General features: G+C 45.0%; 1 protein-coding gene across 1 annotated transcript in view; it reads left to right on the top strand.

Moving 5' to 3' along the window:
• Positions 1–27,506, top strand: part of PTDSS1 (phosphatidylserine synthase 1) — a 61,416-nt gene that overhangs the window by 25,750 nt on the left and 8,160 nt on the right. The window contains exons 4-10 of the mRNA XM_059394900.1: positions 1,421–1,545; positions 5,416–5,574; positions 9,493–9,644; positions 12,688–12,829; positions 14,737–14,849; positions 17,845–17,910; positions 24,939–25,038. Of these exons, the coding sequence (XP_059250883.1) occupies positions 1,421–1,545; positions 5,416–5,574; positions 9,493–9,644; positions 12,688–12,829; positions 14,737–14,849; positions 17,845–17,910; positions 24,939–25,038 (857 nt within the window). The remainder of the gene's footprint in view (positions 1–1,420; positions 1,546–5,415; positions 5,575–9,492; positions 9,645–12,687; positions 12,830–14,736; positions 14,850–17,844; positions 17,911–24,938; positions 25,039–27,506) is intronic.

A 27,506-nucleotide genomic window follows, 5' to 3' on the forward strand; every position in this document is an offset into this window, starting at 1 on the left:
AAGTGGCGTGATTCATTTCCTTTTTTTTTTTAAGATTTTATTTATTTTTTTTATTTGACAGAGAGAGATCACAAGTAGGCAGAGAAAGAGGGGGAAGCAGGCTCCCTGCTGAGCAGAGAGAGCCTAATGTGGGGCTTGATCCCAGGACCCTGGGACCATGACCTGAGCCAAAGACAGAGGCTTAACCCTCTGAGCCACCCAGGTGCCCCTTGTTTCCATTTTTAAATAGATTGTCCTGGTTGCATCATACTTACATATCATGGACTTAATGTTGCTGCTTGAAATTATGAGTCATTTTCGGCCAGTTGGCTACATTTGAGATTTTCCTATTTCAAATGATCCATTATTGGTCATTAGCAGCTGATTTTACTTGAGATCTCTTGGGGATCACGGAGCCCTTTGAGCATCTGATGAGAACTAACTCTTTCTTAGTGCACACGCACGTGCACACACACATTTGTGCATATTATTTCTGGAGTTTCGCGGACTTTGAAGCTCAGCCATGAAATCCGGAAGCCTGCTCCACACAGATGGTTTCTTCCTGTCTTAAAATAATTATTTTGAAAGGATTATAATAAAAAGTTGTAGTGGGGACATGTGAGATGAAAATGTATAAAAGCAGCTGATAATAAACGTGAGGAGGTCCTTAGACTAACAAAACATGTGGCCCTGTGGCCCTAGGGTGTACAACCAGGGCCGCCCTGCGGTGCACAAGACCCCTGAGCTCCCTGAGGACTGGGAGGGGCCCTTTTGGATAGATTGGTGCTGTTGGTATTCCAGAGGATTTCATTCCAGCCATGGACGTTGTCTCCTCTGGAACAGCTCATGGGAGATTAGCACTGAGCCAAGTTCCCACAGAGTGCTGTGGTCCAAGGTCATTTGTACCATAGTGTCTAGGTGACCTGCACCAGTGTTTTAATTCTAGCAGGTTCGAGAGAAAGAGTAGTGGTAGAGTCACCAGTGGTTGGTTTCCAAACCTTTCCAAAAGGCTTTTGCTATTTTAAAAACAGACGATTGTGGTTTTTTTGTTTTGTTTTGTTTTGTTTTCAGCCAATTGACTTTATTTTTAAACGGTGTGGGGTGATTTTTAGGATGCCAATTATGAGGCGATGCAACGGAAATATAATGCCCACAGGGCTGACGTGGAATCCGAGACGTGGATGTGAGGCCCTGGGCCACCTCTGGCCCCTTCACACTTGTCTCTGCTGAATGTTGCCGGTCCTTCGAGACTCCATTCGAGCCTCGTTTTCTCAGACAGTGTTAGTGGCCCTCTCAGTGTGAGTTAGGACTGCGTATCAGACTCCTTCATCAAAGGAAGCGACAGACAGTGCAATATCCATGTCTGACTTGAGTCTAACATGTGTTGTGCGTCTGACCCCCAGATCTCTCCTAAATGTGAGAATGTTTCTGTTTCCCTCAGGACTCAGTGTGCTCTACTTCCTGTTCCTGGTGTTCCTCCTCTTCCTGAACTTCGATCAGGTTAAATCCCTGATGTACTGGCTGGATCCAAATCTTCGATATGCCACAAGGGAAGCCGACGTCATGGTATGGACTTGTCAGTGGTCTCTCAGAGAAATCAGTAGACTCATGGGTATGAGAGACAGCTTCACTAACGTGAAGTTCCAAATTGTTATTTTCGCTTATTTCCCATGTAGATAATATAAAAGCCAGGTCTCTGGGAAGGTGAGGTGTGTGGTTTCCATGAGTGATAGAGTCTGGGGAACTGATATGCCCTCTTGGAGCAAAAGGGGATGGTGGGAAGAGGGCGACCGGTTGTCAGCCAGCCTTGGGTGTGAATTCTGCCTCTGTCACTTGTTAGCTGTATGACCTTGGGCAATGTACTTATTAGCTAGCCTATTCCTTTCTTTGTAAAGTGAAATAATAGTACTTATTTGGGGAGTTTTATTGTGAGCGAAACAAAGTGACCTTATCTCCAAGGCCTAGGTTGGTGCTTTGCACACAGCAGGTCCTCAGTGATGGGGGTGGCTGCCCTCTAGCAGTGTGACCCTCAACCCTCTGCTTCCCACTCTGGCCTCAAAGTCATGATCCTTCACTATAAAGGGGCCAATGTGAATGACCCAGGCCACTTCGTTCATTATTTTTTTTTAACCCACAAAAATAATTTTATTCTTGGGTAAAACTACTCTGTACTTCAGTTTTTAGGGAAGAGACTATTTTATACTCTAATGCTGTTTCTTTCTTTTGTAATTTTACTTTTCTTAAATAATACCTGACATTTGGTACAGACTGAAGGAAAAACCTAGTAATGCTCAGAAAAGGAGAGCAAGCTTCTGGGCCACAGGCAGGACATTCCATAAGAAAGAGTGGTGCCTGGGTGGCTCAGTTGGTTAAGCATCTGCCTTTGGCTCAGGTCATGATCCCATGGTCCTGGGATTGAGCCACATGCTGCGCTTCCTGCTCGGTGGGGAATCTGCTTCTCCTTCTCTCTCTCTTTCTGCCACTCCCCTCCGCTCATGTTCTGCCTCTCCCTTTCTCTCTCTAAAAATAAATGAATAAAAAATTTTTTTAAAGATTTTATTTATTTATTTGACAGAGATCACAAGTAGACAGAGAGGCAGACAGAGAGAGGAAGGGAAGCAGGCTCCCTGCTGAGCAGAGAGCCCGATGCAGGGCTCCATCCCAGGACCCTGGGATCATGACCTGAGCGGAAGACAGAGGCTTTAACCCACTGAGCCACCCAGGTGTCCCATAAATGAATAAAATCTTAAAGAAAGAAAGAAAGAAAGAAACAATACAGAGGGACCCAATAAAAGGTCCAAGAAGTGATTGTTCTACTGGATTTGAGATTGGTCAGCTCCTTCATTGGTGTTTCAACACTTTATCTTTAACTTTTATAAAGGACATGCTACAGGTAGAAATAAGAATGCCAAAGATTATTCAAAAGTCTCAGTAAGAAAAATCTGGAGGTTTCCTACTTGAGGGAACAGAGTGGCGTGGGCTGACTTGGAGCCTCTACTGATGATGAGAGCGACGTGAGAGGTATGGTGAGGGTGGTGGCAGTTACCAACTGTGGGTTGGCTGTTCTTCCAGGCACTTACATATATTCTGTGTAAGCCTCACACGTGCGTGCCAGGCATTAATATCCCCCATTTTGTCAAGGAGGAAATGGGAATTAAAAATGGATGAATATCTCATTCAAAGCACAAAGCTGGTGAGATCCCTCTGACTTTAGGACCTCTTCTTTTCCTCTGGACGATGCCTGAAGTACACAGTTATAATAATGACAGTGCTTTGACACTCAAAGAAGCCTTGTGAAACAGAGATCAGGAGAAAGGTATTCTAGGTATGATATTTTCCCCCACCATTTTCACCAAGCAACCCAACCTGCAAAATGAATAGGACTTGGTATTTGATTAAGTGGTGGGCAAGCGAGGGAGATTATGGGACTGCCAGGATCAGCCCCGTGACCGCTTGGGAGGTGGGCACAATTTGTCTTTACCGGCTGTTCACTTGTGTGCGCACACCTTCCCCACCTTGCCCCTCTGGCTCCGGGATGCCCTCTTTTAATGCCCCTTTCCCCTTGCTGCCCAGAGTTGTGCCCACATCCGGCTCCCTAGCAGCATTTAACTGCAGCGTCCTGCATCCCTCCCACGACCAGGACCTCGAGGTCTTCCTGGCGTGACCATTGGCAGATGGCAAATCTGTGCATTAATGATTATAATGCTGAGTTGTAGTCAGCTCTTTGTGACTTTCGAAGGGCCTTTGCGTGTGTTGAAACCTGAAATATTCTCACGGAGAGTTAGAAGGGCCTCCAAGGTCATCTTTAGCCTACGATGACCTGAAGCGCAGCGTTCGGAAAAACAGAACTCAGCCCTCTCTTCTGACCCTGTGCAGCGTGTCCAGTGTAAAGAAGAGGATAGGGTGGCTGAGGATTATGGGGTTAATGGGGCCTTGCGGCTCTTGCCTGACTTGCTGGTGGGGCTGCTTCAGCCTCCGGGTCTGTGATGCCTGCAACAGGGGTATGTGGTTCCAGACTCAGGAGGAGAATTTTCCTCATAGTACAGTGCAGTTTGTTGTTGGTTCTAAGTCTCATCTTGACTTCTCCCTGCTGGATCCTTTCCTCTTTTCTCCACTCTTCCCACTTACACATTGTAATATCCTGTCATAGCGTTTCTGAAAAAAAATGCAGTTTTTAAAATCGCCCTTTCAGCTTTACAGACCGAAACGTACTAGATGGATCCAATAAAGGCTTCGGAAACCTGATGGTGGCAGGTTTTGGAAGAGAGAAGGGAATACCAAATTCCTCTTCTGCTCCCTTAGGAGACATCATTTCTAGAATTTAAAAATATTAATACTTTATAAAAATACTTTCAACTGCCTGATAATAGGTAGCTGTTTTCCAAATCTTACTCCGTCCTGTCAGATTCGTTTTGAGAAGAAAGAATGTCAGATGTAGAGGTCCCTAGAAATATTATATTGTCATATGATAATTAATTTCTTAATAAATACCAAAATATAAGGATGGTGATCTAAAATTTCTTTAAAATGGCCTGTTAAAAACAGAAAGATATTAGAAACAAAACCAAAAGTCTTAAAAGCGCTGTCATTTTTATTATTTATTTATTTTTAAAAGGTTTTATTTGTTTGAGAGAGAGAGAGATCACAAGCAGGGGGAGCAGCAGGCAGAGGGAGAAGCAGGCTTCCTGATGAGTAGGGAGCCAGATGAGCAGGGAGCTCAATCCTGGGATCATGACCTGAGCTGAAGGCAGACGCTCAACCAACTGAGGCACCCAGATGCCCAACTTTGTCATTTTTAAATATTGAAATTGTGTAGCATGTGATAACATTTGGAGATGGGACGTTTATTCTGTTTCCTTCTAATTTCTGAAATTGGATCCTTCAGCTTTTCCTCTTTTCTGACCTAAATATTTAAGGCTTTAGGTTTTCCTCTGAGTTCTACTTAGCTTCATCACATCATTCTGATACATAGTATTTTCATTGCCATTTACATTTCTATTCTGATTCCTTCTCTACATGATATTTAGATGTGTCTTTAAATTTATAAACTTATTGGGATTCTACTTAATTCTTTATTAATTGGGATTCTATTTATGTTCTTATCATTGGCTTTAAGATAGCTGCCCTATAGTCAGGTGACCTGGGCTGTGTGATTCCACTTCTTTAAGATGGGCTATAAGCCTTTGTGGAATTATTTTACTTCCCATTTTAATCAAACTTCTGTAATTCAGAGCAAAGCAATTCTGATTCATAAACTTTAATATTTGTCCATTTTTCCTAAAGGGTGTTCCACTATTAAAGCTTTCGGGGGGTAGGGGGGCAGGACCGGTATTAGTTGTCAAGGTCATATCCGTTCTTTTCATTTATTGTCAGGATCCTGGAAGGAGGTTGATTGTGAGAGTATCCATTCATTATTTCCGTTTTTATTTTGAACAGGAGTATGCTGTCAACTGCCACGTCATCACCTGGGAGAGGATTATCAGCCATTTTGATATATTTGCGTTTGGACATTTCTGGGGCTGGGCCATGAAGGCCTTGTTGATCCGTAGTTATGGTCTCTGCTGGACAATCAGTATTACCTGGGAGCTAACCGAGGTAAGAAGGGGCTGGGATCATTGTTTACCTGTAGGAGGAAGGCAGTCTGTCCATTAACAGGCATAATAGTTCATCCTTTCTCTGCCTTTTGCTACAAACTGTGTTTAAACGATCCCCTAGGAATACTTTATACCTTTGGTGGGGGGCAGGGCACAAATTCCTCCTTAACTTAAAATGTGTCTCTTGCCTCACAATTCTTAAAGAGAAACAAATAAAATGAAGCAAAAAGAATGAAGTAAAACCCCCCAGTGAGACAACTACAAGGTAATTTGTGATAAATACAAGGTAAGGAGATCTACTTAGAAATAAATAGGTAGGTTACCCACCAGCGAGTTTCCAGTTTGAGATAAATAGAATTTCGGTGTTTGGGAATTATAGGAGCCTCCAGGATATTTTGTAGCTGAAAAAACGGTTCCTAATATAGTTCTGATATCTCAGTAGTCAGGTTTGTCTCATTTAATGAATGAGAGAGAGTCTTTTTTTTTTTTTTTTTTTAAGATTTTATTTATTTGTTTGACAGCGAGAACACAGATGGGGTAGCAGCAGACAGAGGGTGGAGAAGGAGACTTCCCGCTGAGCAGAGAGCCCGATGTGGGGCTGGATCCCAGGACCCGGGACCATAACCTGAGCCAAAGGCAGATGCTTAACTGACTGAACCACCCAGGTGCTCCTGAAAGAGACATAGTCTTGAAAAACTATTAGGAAAATGAAATTTAGGGGATTTACTCATTTATCATTCAGCTATGATTTTATTCTTAGTTGATCACTCCTGGGGAGTAAAATTTGGCCATGTGTACAGTATCTTTCTGGATGCCAGCTGTTGTCTTGACCCTAACTTAGGGAAGCATGCCAGTCGCATCAGGCTTCTGTTAATGTGCTTCTTATAGCCGCAGAGGCTAGACATCTGAGTTCTCGGTATTGGCAGGATTGGTGTCCTTTGAGGGCTGTGAAGGAGAATCTGCTGCAGGCCTCTCAACTTCTAATGGCTTGCTGGCCATCTTTGGCATTTCTTGGCTAGTACATGCATCATCGTGATCTCTGCCTTCACCTCCAAGTGGGGCTTTCCCTGTTTCCATTCATGTGGCGTTCTTTTTGCAAGGACACCAATCACACTGGATTAGAAGCCCCCCCATTCCAGGATGACCTCATCTTTACTAATGACTTCTGCAGCAACTCTCTTTCCAAATTGAATTCATGTCATGAAGAATGAGGTTAGGGGCTCAACGTATGGGTTTTGAGGGGACACAATTCAACCCACAGTAGTACCCAGCCCTCTGTATGCATTATCCTAAATCGTTACCATAAACTGAAAAGGCAGTGTCTATACCTGGTAGACAGACGAAGGGACCAGAGCCTTGCCTCTCGAGGTGAGCCAGGAGCGGACTCCAGCTGTGCTTGATTCCAGGTGCGCCGCCCACGTTCCTGCTCTCCCACCACGTTCCCCTCGGAATTCCAAGCATCTTCCTGACCTCTCCGCTGTGGGACCCTGGGCCAGGCCCTGGGCCGTTCTTGACCTGACTCCTCCTCCCTCACACTACAGATGGCCCCATGCCTTCCTGCCCTGCTCCTCAGTGTCCTCTCCGCTCTCGTTAGCAGAGCTGCTTCGTCGAAGTCTTTCACGCCACTGCTCGACCTGTCTCTAACCTCCTGTCCTCTCCGGGATGAACCACTCCCCTCCTCCCTTCATTGTCTCCTCCCAAAGCGACCTTTTTCGCCTCTCGATCTGGTTATGTTCTTTTCCGACTAAAAACCCTTTAGTGGTTGTCCAAAATCCAAACTTCTGGACCAGCCTGTAAGGCCGGATATTAACCTGTGGCGGCCCACCTACCCCGGCTGCTGGAGACCCTCCCACGCTTCTGTCCGTATGGCAGCCATCTTTGCTTTCTTCATGTCAAAGATTCCATGTCTTTTCTACCTAAGAGCACAGCTGCTGGTTCTTCCCTCCTTTCCCAGCTCCCTGTGCTGTCTGTGCTCCACGTTTGTACACCTAGAAATGGAGCGCCTGGCCCTTCTTTGAAACACTCATTGTATTTTAGATGCTTATAGCGTCTCTTTGCTGCCAGGTGTTGGGCCTCGAGAGGGCAGGGCCCGTGTCTGCATAGTCCCAGGTCCCATGTCTCACAAGTGGTGGTTGCTTCCCAGATTCCTAGTGAGGGAATGAATGAAGTGAGTCCTCTCTAGCTCCTCCACTCAGGTCTGGACAGACGAGGGGACCAGAGCCCAGCACCTTGCTTCATTAGGTGAGCCCGGATTGGGTTCCGGATGTGTTCCACTCTGGATGGGCAGCCCTTGTTCCTTCTGTTTTCCTGTGTCCCCCTCCCTGAGCTCCAGTCTTTCCTCTGGACGGCCACCTCACCCCCAAGATATGGCACTTTCTAGGAAAGCTCTTGAGGACGAAGCCTGTCCTCCACATCCTGGTCCCCTGCGTAGTCTCATGTCAGCAAATATGTGTTACCGACTTCTGTTGACGTGTCTCTCTTCCCTGTCGAAAGGGACAGCTAGTGCTACCTCTCGTGGCTGGGAACCTGGGATCACACGTCAGGGGCTGTTCCTGGCTCGCCTCAGGGAGGGACACAGCCCGCTGCCTTTGTACGCAGCAGCTGCGCTCTGTCTCCTCACCGGCTGGTAGGCGGCAGACTCCTCGGATACTTGCACTGTTTACAGTCTCTGAAATGCTTCCATGAACGGTTTTACTTCATAGTGTTGATCATATTCCCCGAGAGGTTTGTAATTATGGGGTTACCTCTTTCCAGAAATGCCCAGGTGCTGTCTTTGTCATCTCAGACCTTCTTAAAATGGGCCTTCACGCCGCAGGGTGGGCTGCTCTGGACACGGCGCGGACCCACTCTTTGTTTTGGACAAAACTATTTCCATAGGTGATTTCTCCCCCCACCTCCCCCATCCTGGTGTTCCCCCTTTGTGGAATGTCCTCAGTCTTCATCTCCTTCTCTAGAAACCAGTCATTCCTGTCCTTAACGGTCCCAGTCCAGTACGTCGTGCTCCGGGTGCCATCCATCAGGAGGAACCTCCCTTTTGTCCCCACCATGCTCCATTTATGTCGCCACGGAAACATTTGCTACAGCCTACCTTATTTTGTGGTTCTGGATAAGTGTCCGACTCCTGCTCTTGAGAGCAAGAATCTTGACTTCACTTTGCCTCCCCACTTGGCACATCAGAAACCCTTAATAGGGTCATGATTGTGAATCGGTTATCAAAATGTTTCCCATTAAGCTTTTGGTTTCCTAAAAGATGTCATCAAAACCTGAACTTTCTACTTTTGCAGTTTCCTTGCTTCCTTACCTAAATATTTATGGGATATTTCTAAAATGTGCGGCTTGAACTCTCAAGTTGCAAATTTTGAGGATTCTGCCAGCACTCTGTTGGCAGGTACGAAGACTTTCCTCCTCCTCCCTTCCTAGTTCCTTGTCTTGTTGTCCTTAGCCAAAGTCATTCGTCAGTAGTATTTTTTCTGGAGCAGTTACATTTCTTTAAAGCCTTATGTTTAAAAACAAACAAAAAAACAAAAACCTGTTTGGTTCTTGATACTCATAGAGCGTCCACAGTGTAAAACACAAACCTGATCACAGATCTTGTTTTTATTTATTCTGTTCATACACTAGGAAAACCTGACTCATCAACAACCCTCCCTGACAGAATATGTTACTCCTAAGAAATCTCTCGTTCTGCAGTTTTGTTTTGTTTTGTTTTTTGTTTTAATTTTTAATTTTTTCAGCATAACAGTATTCATTATTTTTGCACCACACCCAGTGCTCCATGCAATCTGTGCCCTCTCCAATACCCACCACCTGGATCCCCCAACCCCCCCCCCCCCCCCCCCCCCCCCCCCCCCCCCCCCACCCCTTCAAAACCCTCAGATGCAGTTTTGTTTTTAAAACCGTGGCCTCTTGTGTTTCTCAGCTGTTCTTCATGCACCTGCTGCCCAATTTCGCCGAGTGCTGGTGGGATCAGGTCATCTTGGACATCCTGCTCTGCAACGGTGGCGGCATCTGGCTGGGCATGGTCGTTTGCCGCTTCCTAGAGATGAGGACCTACCACTGGGCCAGCTTCAAGTGAGTGGCCTTCTTTCTGGACATGAGTCACAGGGTTTCGCAATGCATCCTGCACCACGTGAGAAGCACACAATTTCAGGGTGGTCTTGGATGATAAGAAATTAATGACACATTAGTAATTGCAACTCACGAGTGATTATAGACCTCATTTCAGGCATTCATCCAGAAAATGCTGATTCATTTATGATCTTCTCACATCCATTTTATTTTTATGCTTGTACCTCAGCCTGCATTCACCCTGCTGTCGCTGGGTCAGTTAGTCCCCCATTCCCCGGTTACCCACTCCGAGCGATCTTTTTGAGAACGTCACATTCATCCTGTCTTTCCTCTGTGATGTCTTCTCGTGGTCTTTAGGATGAAATGCACCAGGGGGGCTGGGCAGGTCTTCTTTTCTCCACACCCTCTGGGGCACCCAAGGTTCTGAGCCTGAGCACATGTGCCTCTGGACTTGGGTTTGGCCCTTGTCCCCATGTGCCAGGGTCACGGGCCCTCTCCTTGCCTGCCTCAGCTCCCTCGATACCTCTCCAGGTGGTTGTCTCTGACTCTGATTCACATCGCACATCCCTCCTCTGTGCCTGGCCCACCTCCGTCATTGTCCTACTCCTCTGAACTCGCTCCTCAGTTTGATAGTCACAGGAACTGTGCCGCTGACAAGGAGGGAGAGAACCTCAGTAATGATCATGAAAGTGGTTGTTTTTACTGTGTTTACACCTTCATTTATTTATCAAACAAAACATGAGCATTTTCCCACATCATTAGTCTCCTAAACCATGATTTTAAGGGCTTCTTCATATCCCAACCTATGAATAAATCATGAGGTATTTAACCTGTTCTCTTCTGTGGTCATTTAGTTTTCAGTTTCATGAAGAAAGCTAGAGGAGACGTTCTTGAACATACATCTGTATGTACATTTTTAATTTTTCTTCCTGTAAATAAATTTATTTACACCCTTTTATATTCTCACCCGTGTTCACTAATATATGTATGTGCCCATTTTAGTGTTCCTTTGAATTTTACCTTTAATCCTTTCTGAATGTTATCACACATAGAAATGTGTGATACTGAATTTCTTGGGTGCTGACTTGATAACACACTTTTTAATATAGTTAAGACCGTGTGTAGCAGAGCAAAAACCGTAGCTGTGCCAGATGTTGGTGTAAGCAAGCTTTCTAAGCAGTAGCTCATTTGAGCCTGACCTCAATCCTAGGGATTGAAACTACTTTTCTATTCCTTCTAGGGATGGCCGCAGTGAGAACTAGGTTTAGTATTTTGCCGAAGGACACACAGGTCGTCAGCCATGGAGTCCGAATTTACAACGGGTTCTTACTGCCATACACTTCCCCCTTTTCATATATTTATGCTTCCGATTCAACGTGAGAGTCATTTTGTCACTTGACCAAAACATAAGACCAACCCATAAGCGGAAATCCCACTAGTTATTTTTTATGTTACATCAAATATGTAAATGAATATAAAGTTGAATTAGCCTGTTTACAGACAATCCTGACTTACGGTGATGGTTTGACTTCATGATTTTTTGACTTTGCAATAGTGTGAAAGTGATACGCATTCAGTAGAAAATCATACTTAAGTTTTGAATTTAGATCTTTTCCCAGGCTAGGGATGGACGTAGGACCCTGTCCTGCGATGCTGGGCAGTGGCCGTGTAGCTCCTGGCCAGTCACGTGATCATGAATGTAAATGACCAGTATAGTCACAACCCCTCTGCCCCCAGACAGCCCTGGTTTTTCACTTTCAGTGCAGTATTTCTGTAAGTTACATGAGATACTCAACACTTCGTTATCAAAGAGGCTTTGTTAGAAGATTTTGCCCAACCCCCATAGATAACTGTAAGTGTTCAGAGTAAGTTTAAAGTGGGTTGAACTAAACTGTGATGTTTGGTGAGGTGTACTAAATGCATTGTCATTGTATGATATTTGCAATTTATGTCAGGACTATCAGGATGAGATCCCATCATAAATTGAGGAAGATCTGTGTTAAGCATTCCAATACTTAATACCACTGTGTCACTCTCTTTATTCCCAGATTCCTCTTCCTCTTTCCATATAATTGGCTATTTTTTAAAAATATAGTTCCTTCATAATTTTTGTTTATTTTTGGAAAAATAATCTCTTATTTTTTTTGTTGTTGCTGTTGTGCCTCAAATCTTTTTGCTGTGAGATTTTCTTTCTCTTTCTTTTTTTTTTTTTTTAGATTTTATTTATTTATTTGTCAGAGAGAGAGGGGGCACAACCAGGGGGAGCAGCAGGCAGAGGGAGAAGCAGGCTCCCCACTGAGCAGGGAGCTTAGTCCCAGGACCCTGAGGTCATGACCTGAGCTGAAGGCAGATGTTTAACCCACTGAGCCACTCAGGTGTCCCGAGATCTTCTCAATACATGCTTGTTGATGGGTTAGATGAATGAAGGAAGGAAAAAACCCTCCCCTTTTCCCCCATAAGAATAAAAGGCCTGACCTTTTCTTTCATGGGAGTATGACATTTTTAACTGAGTGATTTCTAGGATTAAAACTAAGGAAGGTTAAAAATCACTGTGTGTCATCCCCAAGTGTTCACTTATCTTAGATGAAGAAACAGCGTGGGTGACCTCAAAGTCTGCAGCATGTTCTCTCTTTGACTAAAATGCCCTGACTTGGGAGATGCACAGAGGGTGGGAGCATATCCTCGCCAGCACCCTCATTCTCCCTGGCTTGGTTCCAGGTGGTTGTCGTTGATGTCACAGGCTCTTTTGTCACACATTCACAAGGGAAGGCCTCTCCTGGCTCTGCAGTGACCTGACCTCTGCCCTGTGCCTGTCATCACTTAAATGCCCCGTCGAGCTTACAGCTCTCCACCCGTCATATGAGTAGAGAGATCCTTGTGGGAAAGACGGTTCAACTAGAAAGGATTCTTTTTGTTCTGAGCATATGTGTAAAATTGTCAGTGCAGATTTTGTTTTTTGGGGTTTTTTTCCCTTGTCTTTTTGTTTTTTCTTCTTCCCCTTCTTTATCTCTCTGGATTTTCACTGGGGCCATTCTCTTCCTTACAGAGACATCCACACCACCACCGGGAAAATTAAAAGAGCTGTGCTCCAGTTCACTCCTGCTAGCTGGACCTACGTTCGATGGTTTGACCCCAAGTCATCTTTTCAGAGAGTGGCTGGAATATACCTTTTCATGATCATCTGGCAGGTATTTTTTCGGATGCCCAGACTTCGGCGGGGGTGGGGAGGGAAGGGGGTGGTGGGTACGAAAGCAAAATAAGAACCGCCCAGAAATTTAGAGTTAATGCTAGTTGACACTGCTTAGCAGCTGGCTGGTTCGGAAGATAGAAGATTCTGCAGCTGACATATAAAATAAACGGAACAGTGTTATCACGCCTAAGGTCTTACTTCCTGGAGAAGACATTTTCAAGTATCTTTCTTTGAATTGCAAATTAGAAACAGCTTAAAATTCCCCGAAAGAAGCTTTTGGTCAGCATCTGTCACCCACGGAGTTAGGCGTTGGATAGCTTTTCAGAGCGATCATTTTTCAGGACCAGAGGAACAAATGCGAAGGCTTTTTCTTATGCTCTAGGTTTAATGTTTGATTTTTAGAGTCATGCCTCAGCTGTTACCACTCTCCGTGATTTGTAGAGAGCTGAGAAAAGAAGCCCTCCACCATGGGTGGGGCGCTGGCGCTCTTTGGGGACCTGCGTCCTCCAGGAGGGTGCTGTCCTACGTGACTGAAGTGATTCAGACAGCTGAGGGTCTTGGAAAAGGATGACCAAACATCTCTGTCTTCTAGAGATAGCCTCTTGTGTTGATCCTCCCATCCCCAGGTTAATTATTTTACAACTTCGGGAGACTGGCTTTTGCCTGAAGAGTCTTTTGGAAGACTCTGTATTTTGAACACCTGCAAGGAATATGCCCCGCCTAAGAAAAAATAAGCGTGGGTTACCTTTAAGACTACGGTCCTGGCCCACACGTGGAAAATACTAATGTTCATCTCAGTAAATGGATTTTCTCGAGAAACAGAAGTGTATGTGAATGTTTAAAATTGTCACCATAGTTTGGGGAATCCGTATGTGTAAAAATGGGAGTTTAAATGGATGGGGATTAAGTTTACCTCATGAGAGTAATATCTAAGACGGTATAGGTTTTCCTTTAATCCAAGAACTGAAGAGGAGCTTTGATTTGTCTGGGAGAGATAGCCAGCTGTGCTTCTAGAAGGGCCATGCTCCACGGAGCCCAGGTCTCCCGTGAGCGTGAGCACCGAGCTGTGGCCAGCTTTCCATGTGTGGTGTTAACTAGTGGACCGTTTTTTAAATTTTATACCCTTGAAACCAGTGCTATGGGAAAAGACACAATGTCTTACGTCACTGAAATGAACCTGGTGATCCGTGGGTTTTCCAAGTGGTGACCCTCCCTGATCTCCGCTCCTTGCTTAGTCTGGACGGGAAATGCAGGAGGCGGGCTTGGCAGGGAACACATTCCCGTGCTGCCTCATGTGATGAGCTGCCCTGGGATGCTAAACTCATGGAAGAGGACCATGGCCGACAGATGAAACCTTGAACCAGTTCCTCACACCCACCTTTAAGAGCTGCCTTTGGCCGAGGCACATGCTAGATGCGTTCCCAGTCACGTCTCATTCTCAAGTTTCTTTTGGCGATTAAATAGCTCACTTTGCTACAGTCCTACATCTCTTAGACCCGGCCTGGTTTCTGTAAGACTGCGTAAGTGTTCCATGGCAGATACTTGTCTTCATGATACTGCTGTTCTCAAAGCATCTCTCTCCTGACTCTTCCAGCACATCACTCGCGTGACCCAAGTGACAGCCACGTCCCAGGAAACATGACAGATAGCCGATGCCACCATGTACCCCTTCCCCGACCCCAGCACCTCTCCCGTAAACCCCGGTTGGTTGGTGTCAATATTGTACTGGCTGTTACTTAGTTTAAAAGTAGCAACTATTCCACTAGTGACTTCGAAGACACCCTGTATTTTCTGAAAATGCTTTGAGCATACTAATTATTTTTTTTTAGAACATCTGTCATGAGGAATATATTATTATGACTAAGCATACAGTATCAGGTTGACTAATGCTTCCTTCTTTTTCAGCTAACTGAGTTGAATACCTTCTTCTTGAAACATATCTTTGTGTTCCAAGCCAGTCATCCATTAAGTTGGTGTAGAATTCTCTTTATTGGTGGCATCACGGCTCCCACAGTGAGGTAATTCTATACAAGCGTGACTGTCATTTGAGCATGTTAGCCTGCTGTGTATTCTCCTGTTCAGCATAAGGAAAGTCATGTAAATGAGCAGATTTTCCATGAAAATATTAAAGGAATATACATTTGGATCTGAAGAAAATGTTTTGCTCTCAGACCTCAGTCACATGAAGTGAGAACACCACACCCGCCATTATCTTCGAACCTTTTTAGCGTCCTCCACTGCTGTTTCTTTTCTAACCCCCTTGAAGATTTTTGAATTTAAAAAAAAAAAAAAGTTTTTTTCTAAAAGGAGGTGATCAAAAAATATGAAAGTCTTCATGGTTGATCAGAAGTCATAAGTGATGTTACTTTAGAATGATACTTTACTCGCTCTTTTAGAGCAGTTAATTTCCGTCTAGCAGTGTCCTTTCTGTCGTCCTCCAGGACAACTCAGATAAGCTTGGATGTTCATGCTGTTGTTTCCCCAATTCAGGTAGGGCCTCAGAGGTGAGGCATTCTTTGGAAACTGCCCCCCGTATAGACTGATCCCCGTGAATATCAGACAGACCTTGTTTCCTCTGTTTCATTCTTCCTACTTAGAGCTAATGGTATTTGGGTTTTACAGTTATCGTTGGAGCACTGGCATTGAGCAGTAAGAACACCAAAGAGATCTGTGCAGTCGATTCAAATATAAACTAAGCATTACAAGTGTTAGTTTTCCAGAAGCTGTGGGATAACTTAATTCCCCATTTTCAGTATGCATGCAAACTACACAAGCGGAGGGCCTCACTTGCCAAGAAGAGTGGGTGTTCTCTTCAGTCCAACAAACCTCCTTACTCTGTCCAGCACCTCTTCTGTTCCTCGTTAATTAGTACAAAAAGGAAGCAAATGCATATAGATATAGATACAGATTATATATAATCATTATAAACATTTAGTTAAATATTTTTGTTTTTTACATATTTTGTATATTATTTAATTTATATATATTTAATATGAAAATATTTTATTTTTAAATACTTAAAAAATTATATATGCTATATATCTGTATAGATATTTATATATCTACATCTATCTATATATAGTTCCCCCCAGATCCTGGATTGAGCAAACTAAGTAAGATACAACTGAGTCCTGCAGAATTAAGGGCCCAGAATTCCATCTCGGGCATTCATTGTGAACCGAATGAGAAACCAGCAGTTGGTAGGCAGGCGACGTTCTGACGTGTCACAGACCAGTGGCCCACTGAAGTACTTGTCTTGTAAATATGCTGTTTTCCCTTTGTGGCTTGGAAACTCCATCTCTCATTTAAAATTTAATTTCATTTGAGGCTCACAATGATCTTCAAGAAAGATTAGCAGCAGCTCCTTCATAAAATTAGGAATAATCAACAAAGACAGTAAGTAAGGAAAAGAAATCTCTTATAAAAGAGAATCACAACCATATCTAATGGATTGTGAAATTTCAGTATCATTAAACAACTCAAAACAAAAACCAGAGACTAAATGTCCAGTATTTTGAGGGGTTTTTTTGAGAGGATAACGTTTTTGCCAAACCCTATGGATTTCTACATGATTCTTTTGTTGTTGTTGTTTAAAAATCAGCCACGTTTTCTATGCTTTTTATGAACCAGGGGCATTTCCTATGCAAGAAGACGCTATGACAAGCTGTTTGGCAAGATGGAGGTGTTCCTAGTGGGTCTTAACACAGCCACTCCAAGTAGCGAGTGCCAGGCCTTTAAAAGGAGAGGAAGCTAATAGGCTTCCAGATAAATCCTACATACAGACCACATCTCCCGTTTTCATACCTTTTGATTCGACTCTCTTGCTTTGAGAAAATGTTTGACTGAACATTCTTTTAATCTGGTAGTGGAAAGCACAGTCTAGGGGACTGGATGCCATTGGAGGGTAGAGTCACTAAACCGGTAAAGCATATCAGGTAATGAAGATGTAATGAGGCAGACATGGATTCTTTATGACTAGAACTCTCCACTCAGGCCTCTGGGGTCAGGAGATGATAGTTCGTGGATGACCTCCAGGTGTCCACGAATCCCCTGAGGCTTAATGCAAAATTGTGTGTGTGTGTATGTTAATGTGCCTTTATCATAGGTTTCATTAAATCCTCAAAGGAGTCTGTGACCCCGAAAAAATGATGAGCTCCTGCTTCAGATGCTGCTTCTAAAGGGATAGATTGAGTTTTGAGGATAGTTATGAGGGTCTAAGCGTGTGCTGTCCTAAACAGCCACACCTGGAAATGTCACTTGTCTGTGTTAAAATATGCTCTATGAGGAAAATACACACCTTATTTGGTAGACTTAGTGCAAAAATAATATAAAATACTTCATTATAGCCATTTTCCATACATTGGATTAAATAACATCTATTACTAGAACAAATGTTATCTATTCCTTTTTCTTTAACATGGCCGCTGAAAGATTTTAAATTACACTTGTAGCTTGTATTATATATCTACTGGACGGTCCTGGCCTAAGCCTTTCAACTCCATATCATTGCCTCTTTTTTTCGGATCTCATCAATAGCATTCAAAGTCGTTTGTATTCAGGGAACAGTGAGCCGCAGCCGGGGTCCCATTCTAGTTTCTGAGAGCCAAAAATGTGTGTGTGTCCAGCCTGGGTTACAATCAGCAACCTTTGTCCTAAAGAGTGCCAGAGGAGACAATTACTGACAGTGTATACATGACCCTCTGGAATGACTTCCATGCAGAGAGACTCGAAGCGCCCATTCTGTCCCCGAATCAAAACCGCCTTCGAGAATAATTGGCCCTTTATGCCAGACCCTCTCTTCCTTCCGAACCCACACCGAACTCCTAACCTTTTACAGGAATGTTTCAGCAGGCACCGGCTTCCTATTCCCTTGACTAGAGGTAGACCAGGCAGCTGGAGTATGTAGAACAAGGCAGAATATCTTTTATATTTACTGTGTCAAAGTGATTTAATTCTATACTGACCTCTTGGTCTTCCAGAAGCTCTCAATGAATTCCACCTTTGTTCTTTCAGGCAATACTATGCTTACCTCACCGACACACAGTGCAAACGTGTAGGAACACAGTGCTGGGTGTTTGGGTGAGTAATCTCTGTGCATGTTTCAAAACTGAGCCTTTAAGTTTCCTTGGTTATTTCTTGACCCTAAATTAAGCGTCTCTTGGTACAATTTTCCTGTGGAGGCTTGACTGTTGTTTTTATAGGCCTTTTCATTTTTCAGCATTTCTCCTTTCTGATTTAAGTTTAGAATATTGTAGTTAACAATATTATAGAAAATAATCATAGAAAAGATGATAGACAAACTGCCTTTTAAGAAAAACAGGAAATCAAAAGATATTTTCTGCTAGAACTTGGGAGACATCATTCTTAACTATGGGGAACAAACTGAGGGTTTCTAGAGGGGAGGGGGTGGGGGGAAGGGGTAGCTGGGTGATGGGCATTAAGGAGGCACTTGTTTTAATGAGCACTGGGTGTTACATGCAGCTGATTAATCACTAAATTCTGTACCTGAAACTGATCCCACACCTTATGTTAATTAACTTGAAATTAAATAAAATCTTGAAAGAAAGAAAAGTGATTTGAATGAGACCCCAGGCTATCTAGTTTAGCCCCAGCAGTGTCAAATGCAAGATCATCTTCAGTGTCTCAGGTAACCAGTTCTTTCGCATAGATATCACCAACAGTTTATCCTTCCACTTAGCGGCTGAGGTTCCGAAGACACCTGGCAAACCCGTGTGTGCAGTTCTGTCCCAGAGGCAGCTTAGATCCAAGACCTAGGTTCTAAATTGAGTGTGGCGGCATAAAAAATATTCAATGAATACCCATAGTAGGGAAGAAATTACTACTTTCAACAGATTTTTAAACAGAGTTAACTTTCTTTTTCCCAGTTAAAAAGACAATACATATGTATAGATAAAAAAGTGGCAAAAGAAGAAGCTAAAGATGATCTAGAAAAGTCATCGGACCAAGATAATTGTGGTTAACATTTCTGTTACTCCTTCTGAACATTTTTCTGTGTCTGTGTCTGTGTGTGTGTGTGCGCGCGCGCGCACACGCACTCGCACATGCGTGTGTCCAGCTATCCTTTCAGAGTCTGAGGGGTTACTCAAGTTAGCTGTAGGCAGGCTTTTCCTCCCTCCTAGAGCACAAAGGCTCGTTGTCCTTGTATCTCGTACATTCTGTGATATAAACTGATTTTCCTACCCTAAGAGTAGCTTACTGGGTGATAACATGGATTAGCTTTCCACCATTGAGTGACGTGACAGGAGAGAGAGCTACCATCCACTGAGCAGAGGCCATGTGAGGGCACATTTGTTGAATCGTGTAAAAGAGGGACGTGGGCTCTCCTCCTCCCTGGCCTGCCCCAAGAGGACAAGAAGCATTGGTTTTGCATCTCCTTGTCCACAGAGCTCCTCCACCACTTACGGGAACCTTCCATCCACATGCGGTTTTCTCTTTGTATTTGCAAGTCCTTGCCAGAGTCTTCACTCTGCTGCTAGTGAACGTATTTTCCACACAACCGCCTGTTTACCTGTTGAGGGAAAAACGATGCTGCTCTGAGAGAGAGGTAGTGTTACGGCAAAGTTGGTTTCTCATCGGGCAACCAAAAGATACAATCCCAGTGGTGAGAGAAAAGGCAAAATCAGCAGGGCCTGAGTGACAGAAAACAACTGCTACAGAAAGTCGCATCTTGTTGACGGGGACCAAATAAAATGAAGCAAAATGGCAAAGGAGCGCTCCTGGGGCTTATTTACTATGCTTCTTGAAAATGGAGAGCTTCCAGAAGGGTGGTGTCAGGACTCAGGAATCTTGAGAACTAGTGGGCCATGCTGACAATAGCACAGGGCTCTCCAGCAATCACACACAGCCATCCACCTGGGCGTGTGGACACTGGCAAGGGCCACCTCCCATCAGCTGGCAAGGGAGAAACAGCAGGGCCCGAGCCTTGTGTCTTCTCTCTGCAGCTTTGCCCCTCGGAGGCCATCATCCCTCCTCTTCTGCCCCATCCCTCCTGTCTCCTGCTGCCCTCATGTGTTTTTCCATCCCCCATCACAACAGCAAATGTTGGGCCGCCTGAGTGGCTCCGTCCGTTAAGCATCTGACTCTTAATTTCAGTTCAGGTCATGATCTCGGAGTTGTGAGCTCCAGCCCTGCATCTGGCTCAGCACTGATTATGGAGCCACCTTGAGGATTCTCTCTCCACCCCCTCTAACCCCTCCTCTCGCTCACTCACGGCTCTGTCTCTCTCACAAAAACAAAAACAAAACAGCAAGTGTTTAAATGTCTCATTTCTTTTAATAACTAGGGGCTGCTTTATAGCTTCCTTTTCACTAATTTTAGAGTCATTTCAGGCTTTAGCACAGCGCGAAGATGTGGGGGAACAAAGTAGGAGCACCCCGTATTATAGTGACAGTGGAATTTGGCTTTGGGGGAGGTGGGCAGAGGAGGGGAAGAGGCCAACAGGACCACCTGAGGTGTCATTCCCACCATTCCACAGTTTTTTCTCCTGAAGAGAGCACTTTTTTCTTCTGTAAATAGTATACCCAGAAAAAGTTTGTATTAGTTGCATTCTGATGTAACTAAATACAGACTTACAATGTGGTCTCCCACAGTCATGCCACAAATCTGAGCTTTTAAACCTTTTATACTCAAATACGCTGTGCCCAGCAGAGAGATAGGACTCCATCCGGCTCCGGAATGGGAACCCCACCAAGGGGAAAGTGGTAGTGTGAAAAAGCCAGCCCCTTCTCTCTTTAGAAAGTCCCATTACACCATTTCTCGCTCTGTGGGGGCATTAGGGCTAGACCGCTATGAACAGACTGCCCGTGTGCACTTTATACCATCCTTATCTTCGTAGCTGGATGTATAAAGAAAAGGTGTCTGATCATGAGGCCCTGAAGGAAGGTGTCCAACAAGCTTTGGCTGTTGGAGGTGTGAGCCGTCACTTTTCCTTCTGGAGAAAGTTCCAGGGTGGGGCCTTGGAGGGTTGAGTAAGAGTCTACAGGGCCCTGGGGGCTCCAGGACTCACTGTATACTCACAGCTTTCGTCTCACTGTCACAACTGCCCTTTGCTCCATGTCACCCAGATGCTACTGTTTGACAGTCAGCTGCCATCTCCGCTGCTCTGCTGAACTGTTCTGGCCAAGGCTGGTCCCAAATCAGCAGGTCCTTCCTCCATCTGCAGCTCTCCTGTCTTTGCCCCAGCGTCCGCCATCTTGAAACTTCAGCGACTGGCCTGGTTTTCCTCCTACTTTTTTGTTCCTTCTCAGTTTTCTCTGCTGGCTTCTCATTCCATGTCACTCCACTCCACAGTTTCTTATAATTGCGCTTGTTCTTCCAGCCGCCCCATCCCCCCTTTTTTAAAGATTTTATTTATTTGTTTGGCAGAGAGACAGCAAGAAAGGGAGCACAAGCAGGGAAAGTGGGAGAGGGAGAAGAAGGCTTCTCGCAGAGCAGGGAACGTGATGTGGGGCTCAATCCCAGGACTCTGGGATCATGACCTGAGCTGAAGGCAGACACTTAACTGACCAAGCCACCCAGACACCCCATCTTCCAGGCTCTTCTTCCCCCTACCCCCACACAGCCTCCTGTATCCCTCACCTTCTTCCCCGTCCACCCACCTCCATTCCCACTGCTAGGGTAGCTTCATAGCCAGTTTCCCTTCCTCCTCTGTCTTCCTTCCTCATAAACACCTCCACGGACAGCCCCAAATCCTAATAGAGAGCAAAAACAGGTGAGCAGATCTATCGTGGGTATGCCACCCAGGACCCTTTGCCCCTCTTCCCACCCTTCCCACCTTGACCTTGGGGTTCTTGGGAAGTCTGAAAGTTCCATGGAATACAGTCAAACCTTTCGTTTCTATCTGGTAAAACCTAGCGCAGCTATCACTTCTTCTAAGAAGGTGTCTTTTTTCTCACCTGAAGCAGAACTGGAACCCAGTTCCTGGGCACCTGTGTAGTTGTGTGGTAGATGTGTCCTGTGTGGACGTGTCTCCCTTCCACTGCGAGAGGGTCCCACCATGAGCCACCACAGCAGTGTATTCTCGTGCTGCCAGGGGGCAGGATGTGTGGTAAATTCCAGTTGCACCCAGGCCATGGCGCTCTCAGAATCCTGAAGTGGGTTTTGTTGGCCAACTGAAAACTTCCTCTGCTTCTCCCAGTTAGCTCGTACGCCCAGTACTTTTGTGTCTCAAGTTTCTGTAGTGTACCTGCGGCCGTTCTTGTCCCACTCACTGAGGAGCTCCTTACCCCAGACTCTACGTTAATGCCATCTTTACTTGTACCATGTCTGGAAGGAACAGGTTCCACGGGGCAGGGGAGCTGAGAAGGTCCAAGTCAGCAGAACAGCCTCGCCCCCAGTTCTCAGGCAGGAGCAGCTCCCGCAGCCCAGGTGTTTGGCTGCCTTCTAACCTCGCTGATTAAAGATAAGGATGGGCAGAGGCATCAAAGGGAGGAGCAGCCCCACCTAATCCCATCAAACCGTGGTTTGGCCACCAAGCTCATTCCGATAAAGATCAGAGAGATGGAATTTTGTGCCCCACCTGACCCCCTTGGTAAGGAGGTTGTACAATCTCAGCTGACAAGCTCAGCAACAGCGACTCCCTGTGTGTCCAAGCCTTTGGACTCAGCCCTGAAGGAGCTACCACTTGGGTCTTCTACGGGGTAGTTATCCTTCCAGAAGGACTCCATCAGGATTCCCTCAGAGGGTCAAGGATAATGGGTGAGGGGCAATGACTGGTGGTAAAAGCGTCCATGTGATGATTGGGTTTAATGCATCCCATTTCCCACCACTCCTCACACCTCCACAGAGACTCCCCTGGTCCTGTCCCCAAATTGGAAGCCCCCCTGATCCTGCCCGAGAATGACCATATTCAAATGGAATTGAGTCACATTCACTTTGCCCTTCATTTAAAACCCTTCCTCAGATTCAAAGCCAAGCCCTATTGTGGTCCTCAAGACCCACGTTGCCCTGTGCCTCATCTCTGCCCCCTTCCCCTCACTTCCTGCCACGCCATTTTACTCTGTGGTCATGTGCTCACTGCAGGGACCCACGGCTTAGCTAAGATTCTTCAGCATGAAGGAGCCAGCAAATCCTAACCCTGAAGTCATTGACTGAAACACTCTCCTGTCTTTAACTTCGCATCATTATGAAGACCCATTCTGAGTCAGTCCTGCCAGCATTTTCTTAAAAGTAAAGGAACAAATTATCCTGTGGAACTTCTGTTTCAGTTTCGTGTGTGTGTGTGTGTGTGTGTGTGTGTGTGTGTGCGCGCGCGCATATGGGGTTGCAAAGAAAAATATGTTTCTTTCTGTGGGTCTCGGGTCATAAAAGCTTGAGAATCACAGCCCTAGTTACTGTGTTTTTGAAAGGTGACTCAATGGAGTAGAATACCCAGAATTCTCACAGTAAACTCTGGGTGTTCAGTCTGGCCGAAAGGCAGATGAGCACACTGACTTCCTGGGCTAAGCACTTGCTCCTGTGATTCTTCAAGAAGCCCCAGCCAAAGGTTAAGTGCTCTTTCCAAGTTTCCCCCGCCCCCACACCCCCTGCCAGGCACCTGCCTGCACTCTGCTGCCATCTAGTGACACCTCACAGTCCAGACTTGAGCATCCTGGTGATACTCCGCCCTGCACTGGATCCCAGCTAGAATGTACTTTGCTGGGGGTGGCGTGGGGCAGAGGTGGTCTTTAGAGATGCAGACCAACCACTCCTAAACATTGTTTGGTCAGGGCTAGGGGAGAAGAGCCCCAAACTCTATAACGATACATTAAGATTTTCTGCTTTGGCAGATTTGAGGCATTCCGCTGTTCAGAGCCATCTGTACATTTGCCCACGGCAGTGCTCTTTGTGTCTACCCATGGGTAGGGACACTGAGGATCTCCTGAGCCCCTTCTTGCCTTTTGAGAGAATATCTGTGTGACTATACTGGTCACTGAATGACCAGATTCCACCTGGAGTGAGGGACACCTAAAGTGGAGTCGTCTGGAATCAGCATTCTTGGGTCATGTCTGGGATCACACAGCCAGCTCCTCTGGTCTTACCTTCAAGCTCTGAACCTTAGTAAAATTCTGATCTTTATATTCATAAGTGAAGATGCAGAATGTAAAAGTGGCTTACCCCCACCCCCCTGTCCCACCCCCACCTTAGCTCTTTTAACTAAGGAGTAAAACGAAATTGTTTTCTTTAAACTTTTTGTATTTGGAGGATAAAGGGTTATTTATATGGTCAACAGGAACGAGGAATATTGGATCTGGAAATGCTTAGAAGTCTGGGAGGGGAATGGGACTGCTGTCTTCAAGTCATTGAAAGACAGCTCGGAAGGCTCAAACTTGTCCCGTATGACTAGAGGACAGAGTTAGGATCCATGGGCAAAAGGGGGCAGATACCCACCTGAGACAAGGCAAACTTGGCAACGGCTGAAGAGATTGAGTGGCAGAACATGTGGGTTCCAACAGAGGCGGTGACAGGCTGAGTTGGAGGCTTCCAGCTATTAAGATCCAGGAGCTGAGGTTTTGGTCTGGGAGAAAGGAAGATGTGGAAAATACTTCGTTACATCTGAGGAGGTGTAGAGAGACGAATAGGCAGAACACGGGGTTTTTTAGGGCAGTGTGGCTCACCTGGAGGGTCCCGTAATGGTCCATGCACATCACTGAACATTAGCTCAAACACACAGAATGTACGACGCCAAGAGCGAACGCATACGTGAATTGTGGTCTTTGGGTGATGGTGACATGTCCCTGTAGCCTCATCAGTTGTGACAAATGGACCCTTCCGGGGAAGGGTCGTGACCCTCAGGGAGGTAGATGGCAGATCTCTGTACTTTGCCTTCAGTTTTACTATGATCCTAAAGCTGCTCTAAAAAAATTAAGTCTTAAGAAAAATAACAATAAATAGACTTTGTATGCCATCTAAATATGTATGTTATTTCTGAAGAAATTGCTGTGGAATAGAACGAGTATCATTTGTGGGGAGGCTGCTACCCACGTAGAATGATGGAATAATGCGTATTTCTGGTAATGCATATTCCCAGTCCTGCACTGTTGATATGCATATGTATAATGCATACGATAAGAAGAATTAATATTTAATCATTCATTCTGTCTGACTAGGGTCATCGGTTTCCTGGAAGCTATCGTGTGCATAAAATTTGGGCAAGATCTCTTCTCTAAGACCCAAATACTCTATGTTGTGCTCTGGCTTCTTTGTGTGGTAAGTCATTACTTTTTTACCCAAAAGTGACAGCAACACTCCCCATGGTGTCTCTTTAAAAAAACAAAACAACTATGATGAAAACCCTTGTACACCAAGTTCTTTTAGAAATTTGCAGACAGGACCTTCTACTTGTAATAACCCGAAACCAGCCACCAGTTAAACACATGAGACCATCCAGCATCCAAAACGGGTCACCTGGGCAGGTGCTAGTCAAACGCCTTCTGCAGGTGCACTGTACGTGCATTTATTCTGCTTTTGGGAGTTCGGCTCCATGAAGGGACAAGGACAGTTACTGTGCCCTGTAGCATATGTATGGCTGGACAAGGGTTTATGTACAAGATAGTGGACTCTGGTTTATAGGTCATGTGAGATGTTCTTGAAGGTAATCAGACCATGTAGTTTCTGCCTCATGGCCGTACTCTGATGGGCCAGGCCCTGTGGGTTGAGCTTCCTCTCTGAAGGGAAAAGCCCTTGGGGGCCTCTAGCTCCACTGTCCTGGGACTTCTTTCTCTTTTTTAAAATGAAGTAAGATCTTCCCCCATGAACCCCTGTCTCATTTCTTAAATTCCACATATGCATGAAATCATAATTATCTTTCTCTGATAAGGGAAGGGAGGGAAAAAGAAAATAAGACAAAACCAGAGAGGGAGACAAAGCATTGGAAACAGAGAGTTGCTGGAGGGGAGGGGCGTGAGGGGATGGGGTAACTGGGGGATGGGCATTAAGGGGGTCACATGATGTCGTGAGCACTGGGTGTTACATGCAACTGACGAATCTCTAAACTTTACTTCTGAAACTAATAATACACTGTTAACTAATTGAATTTAAATTAAAAGTGAACAAAGTGAAGTAAGATCTTAACCTACCGTTCTGTGTCTACCCTTCTTAATTTGTTTTATTATTTTGGAGGAAAGTCTTATTTTACATTTAAGCTTAAGATTCTTCACTTTTCACTTACTTTGTCCAGAAAATGAACTCAGGCTTTCATTATAATCATAGAAAATTTCAAACATAGGTGGAAGTAGACGTCACCCATGCACTGTCCAGTTTCAACAGTGGTCACCTTATGGATTTCTTGTTTCCTTATATTCCCTACCCACCGTCCTCACGCTGAATTATTTTGAAGCAGATCCACTTTTAATAGTTCAGGATACATCCCGAAAAGAAAGTCAAAATGTCTTTTTCTTTAATGCAACCACTGTACCGTTGTCACATCTGAAAAAGAATAATTTCATAATACTATCAAATATCTAATCAATGTTCAAACTTCTAATATTTTTGTAAAATTTGGTATTTTAGCAGTTTATTTGATAATCAACATCCACTTGTTAGAATTGGCTGGCGTGCCTTTTAAGTCCCTTAATGTACGCTTTCCCTCTGTCTCTTGCTATCTTTTACAGTTCGTCGAAGGACCTAGCTTTGTTGTCCTGTAGATTTGCTCAGAGTCAGGATTTCACTGATTTTATAGTGTACTCTGATTTAACACATGGCTTTGTCCTCTGTTTTTGTTTTGTTTCCCTTGCAAATTAGTAGATTAATCAGATTTGGGTCTTTGTTTGTTTGTTTGTTTGGCATGACTAAACTTTGTATTTTTAAGGTTTTTTTTTAATTGCCTTTCATTTCACAGCATCTATTTTTAGGGTCACTTATTAGAAATTTGAGCTGTGCCAGAGCACCTTGAGCCTGTTCTGTCCTGTTTTATCTTGAACTATGAAAGGGAATGATGATTTCCCTTGTACCTGTACTCCAGAATTCATGTTCTAATGTATTTTTTCCATCCCAGTGAGACTACATGTAAGAATCGGTTAGGAGAGTGCATCAGAGGAGACTGGAGATTTTGACCATGTGCTTCTCACATGTCTCTCTGGCACATGCCTCAGGTGCGTGAATTGTAGAATGACCAAGTGCAGTACGGCAGGCAGAGATGGGTGCTGCCCCCACCTGGTGGCAGAGCCCTGGGGACCGCCAGGAGCTTGAGGCAGGAGGAGTCCCAGGACGGGGGCAGCACCCTTCTCACGGCATCCATGTACAGCCCCACCTGGGGGCACCAGTGGCCAGCAAGGCCTTCCCAAGGCCATGTCCAGGAAGCCCTCTCTAGTTACCTGCCCTGCAGGGGCTCCTCCAACCTCTCTTCAACTTTTAGAGACTTTTCTCTATTTTACTTATTTGGCACTTAGCCTGCGCTCCCTTATGTCAGTCACTTTTGGTTTGCCTTGGTGCCTGTGTGATTGTCACTTTATCGAGGACATGATGAACCACTTCCTGTCCACGCATTGGTCTGTCCTTCACCTAGCGTGGTCCTTGTAAGTCTAGTGAGTGTTCCTCAAAGCGGTCTCGGACGCCACCCACAGACAGCTGGCGGAATAAGATTGTATTAATGCTCACTGGGTGCCATTCACTTCTCATGAGTGGCAAGTTTGAGGATTTCTTGGAGGGCATGCACTTTATTAGCCCTCTTTTATAGA

The sequence above is a fragment of the Mustela nigripes genome, chromosome 3, assembly GCF_022355385.1.
Source record: "Mustela nigripes isolate SB6536 chromosome 3, MUSNIG.SB6536, whole genome shotgun sequence".
NCBI lineage: Eukaryota > Metazoa > Chordata > Mammalia > Carnivora > Mustelidae > Mustela > Mustela nigripes.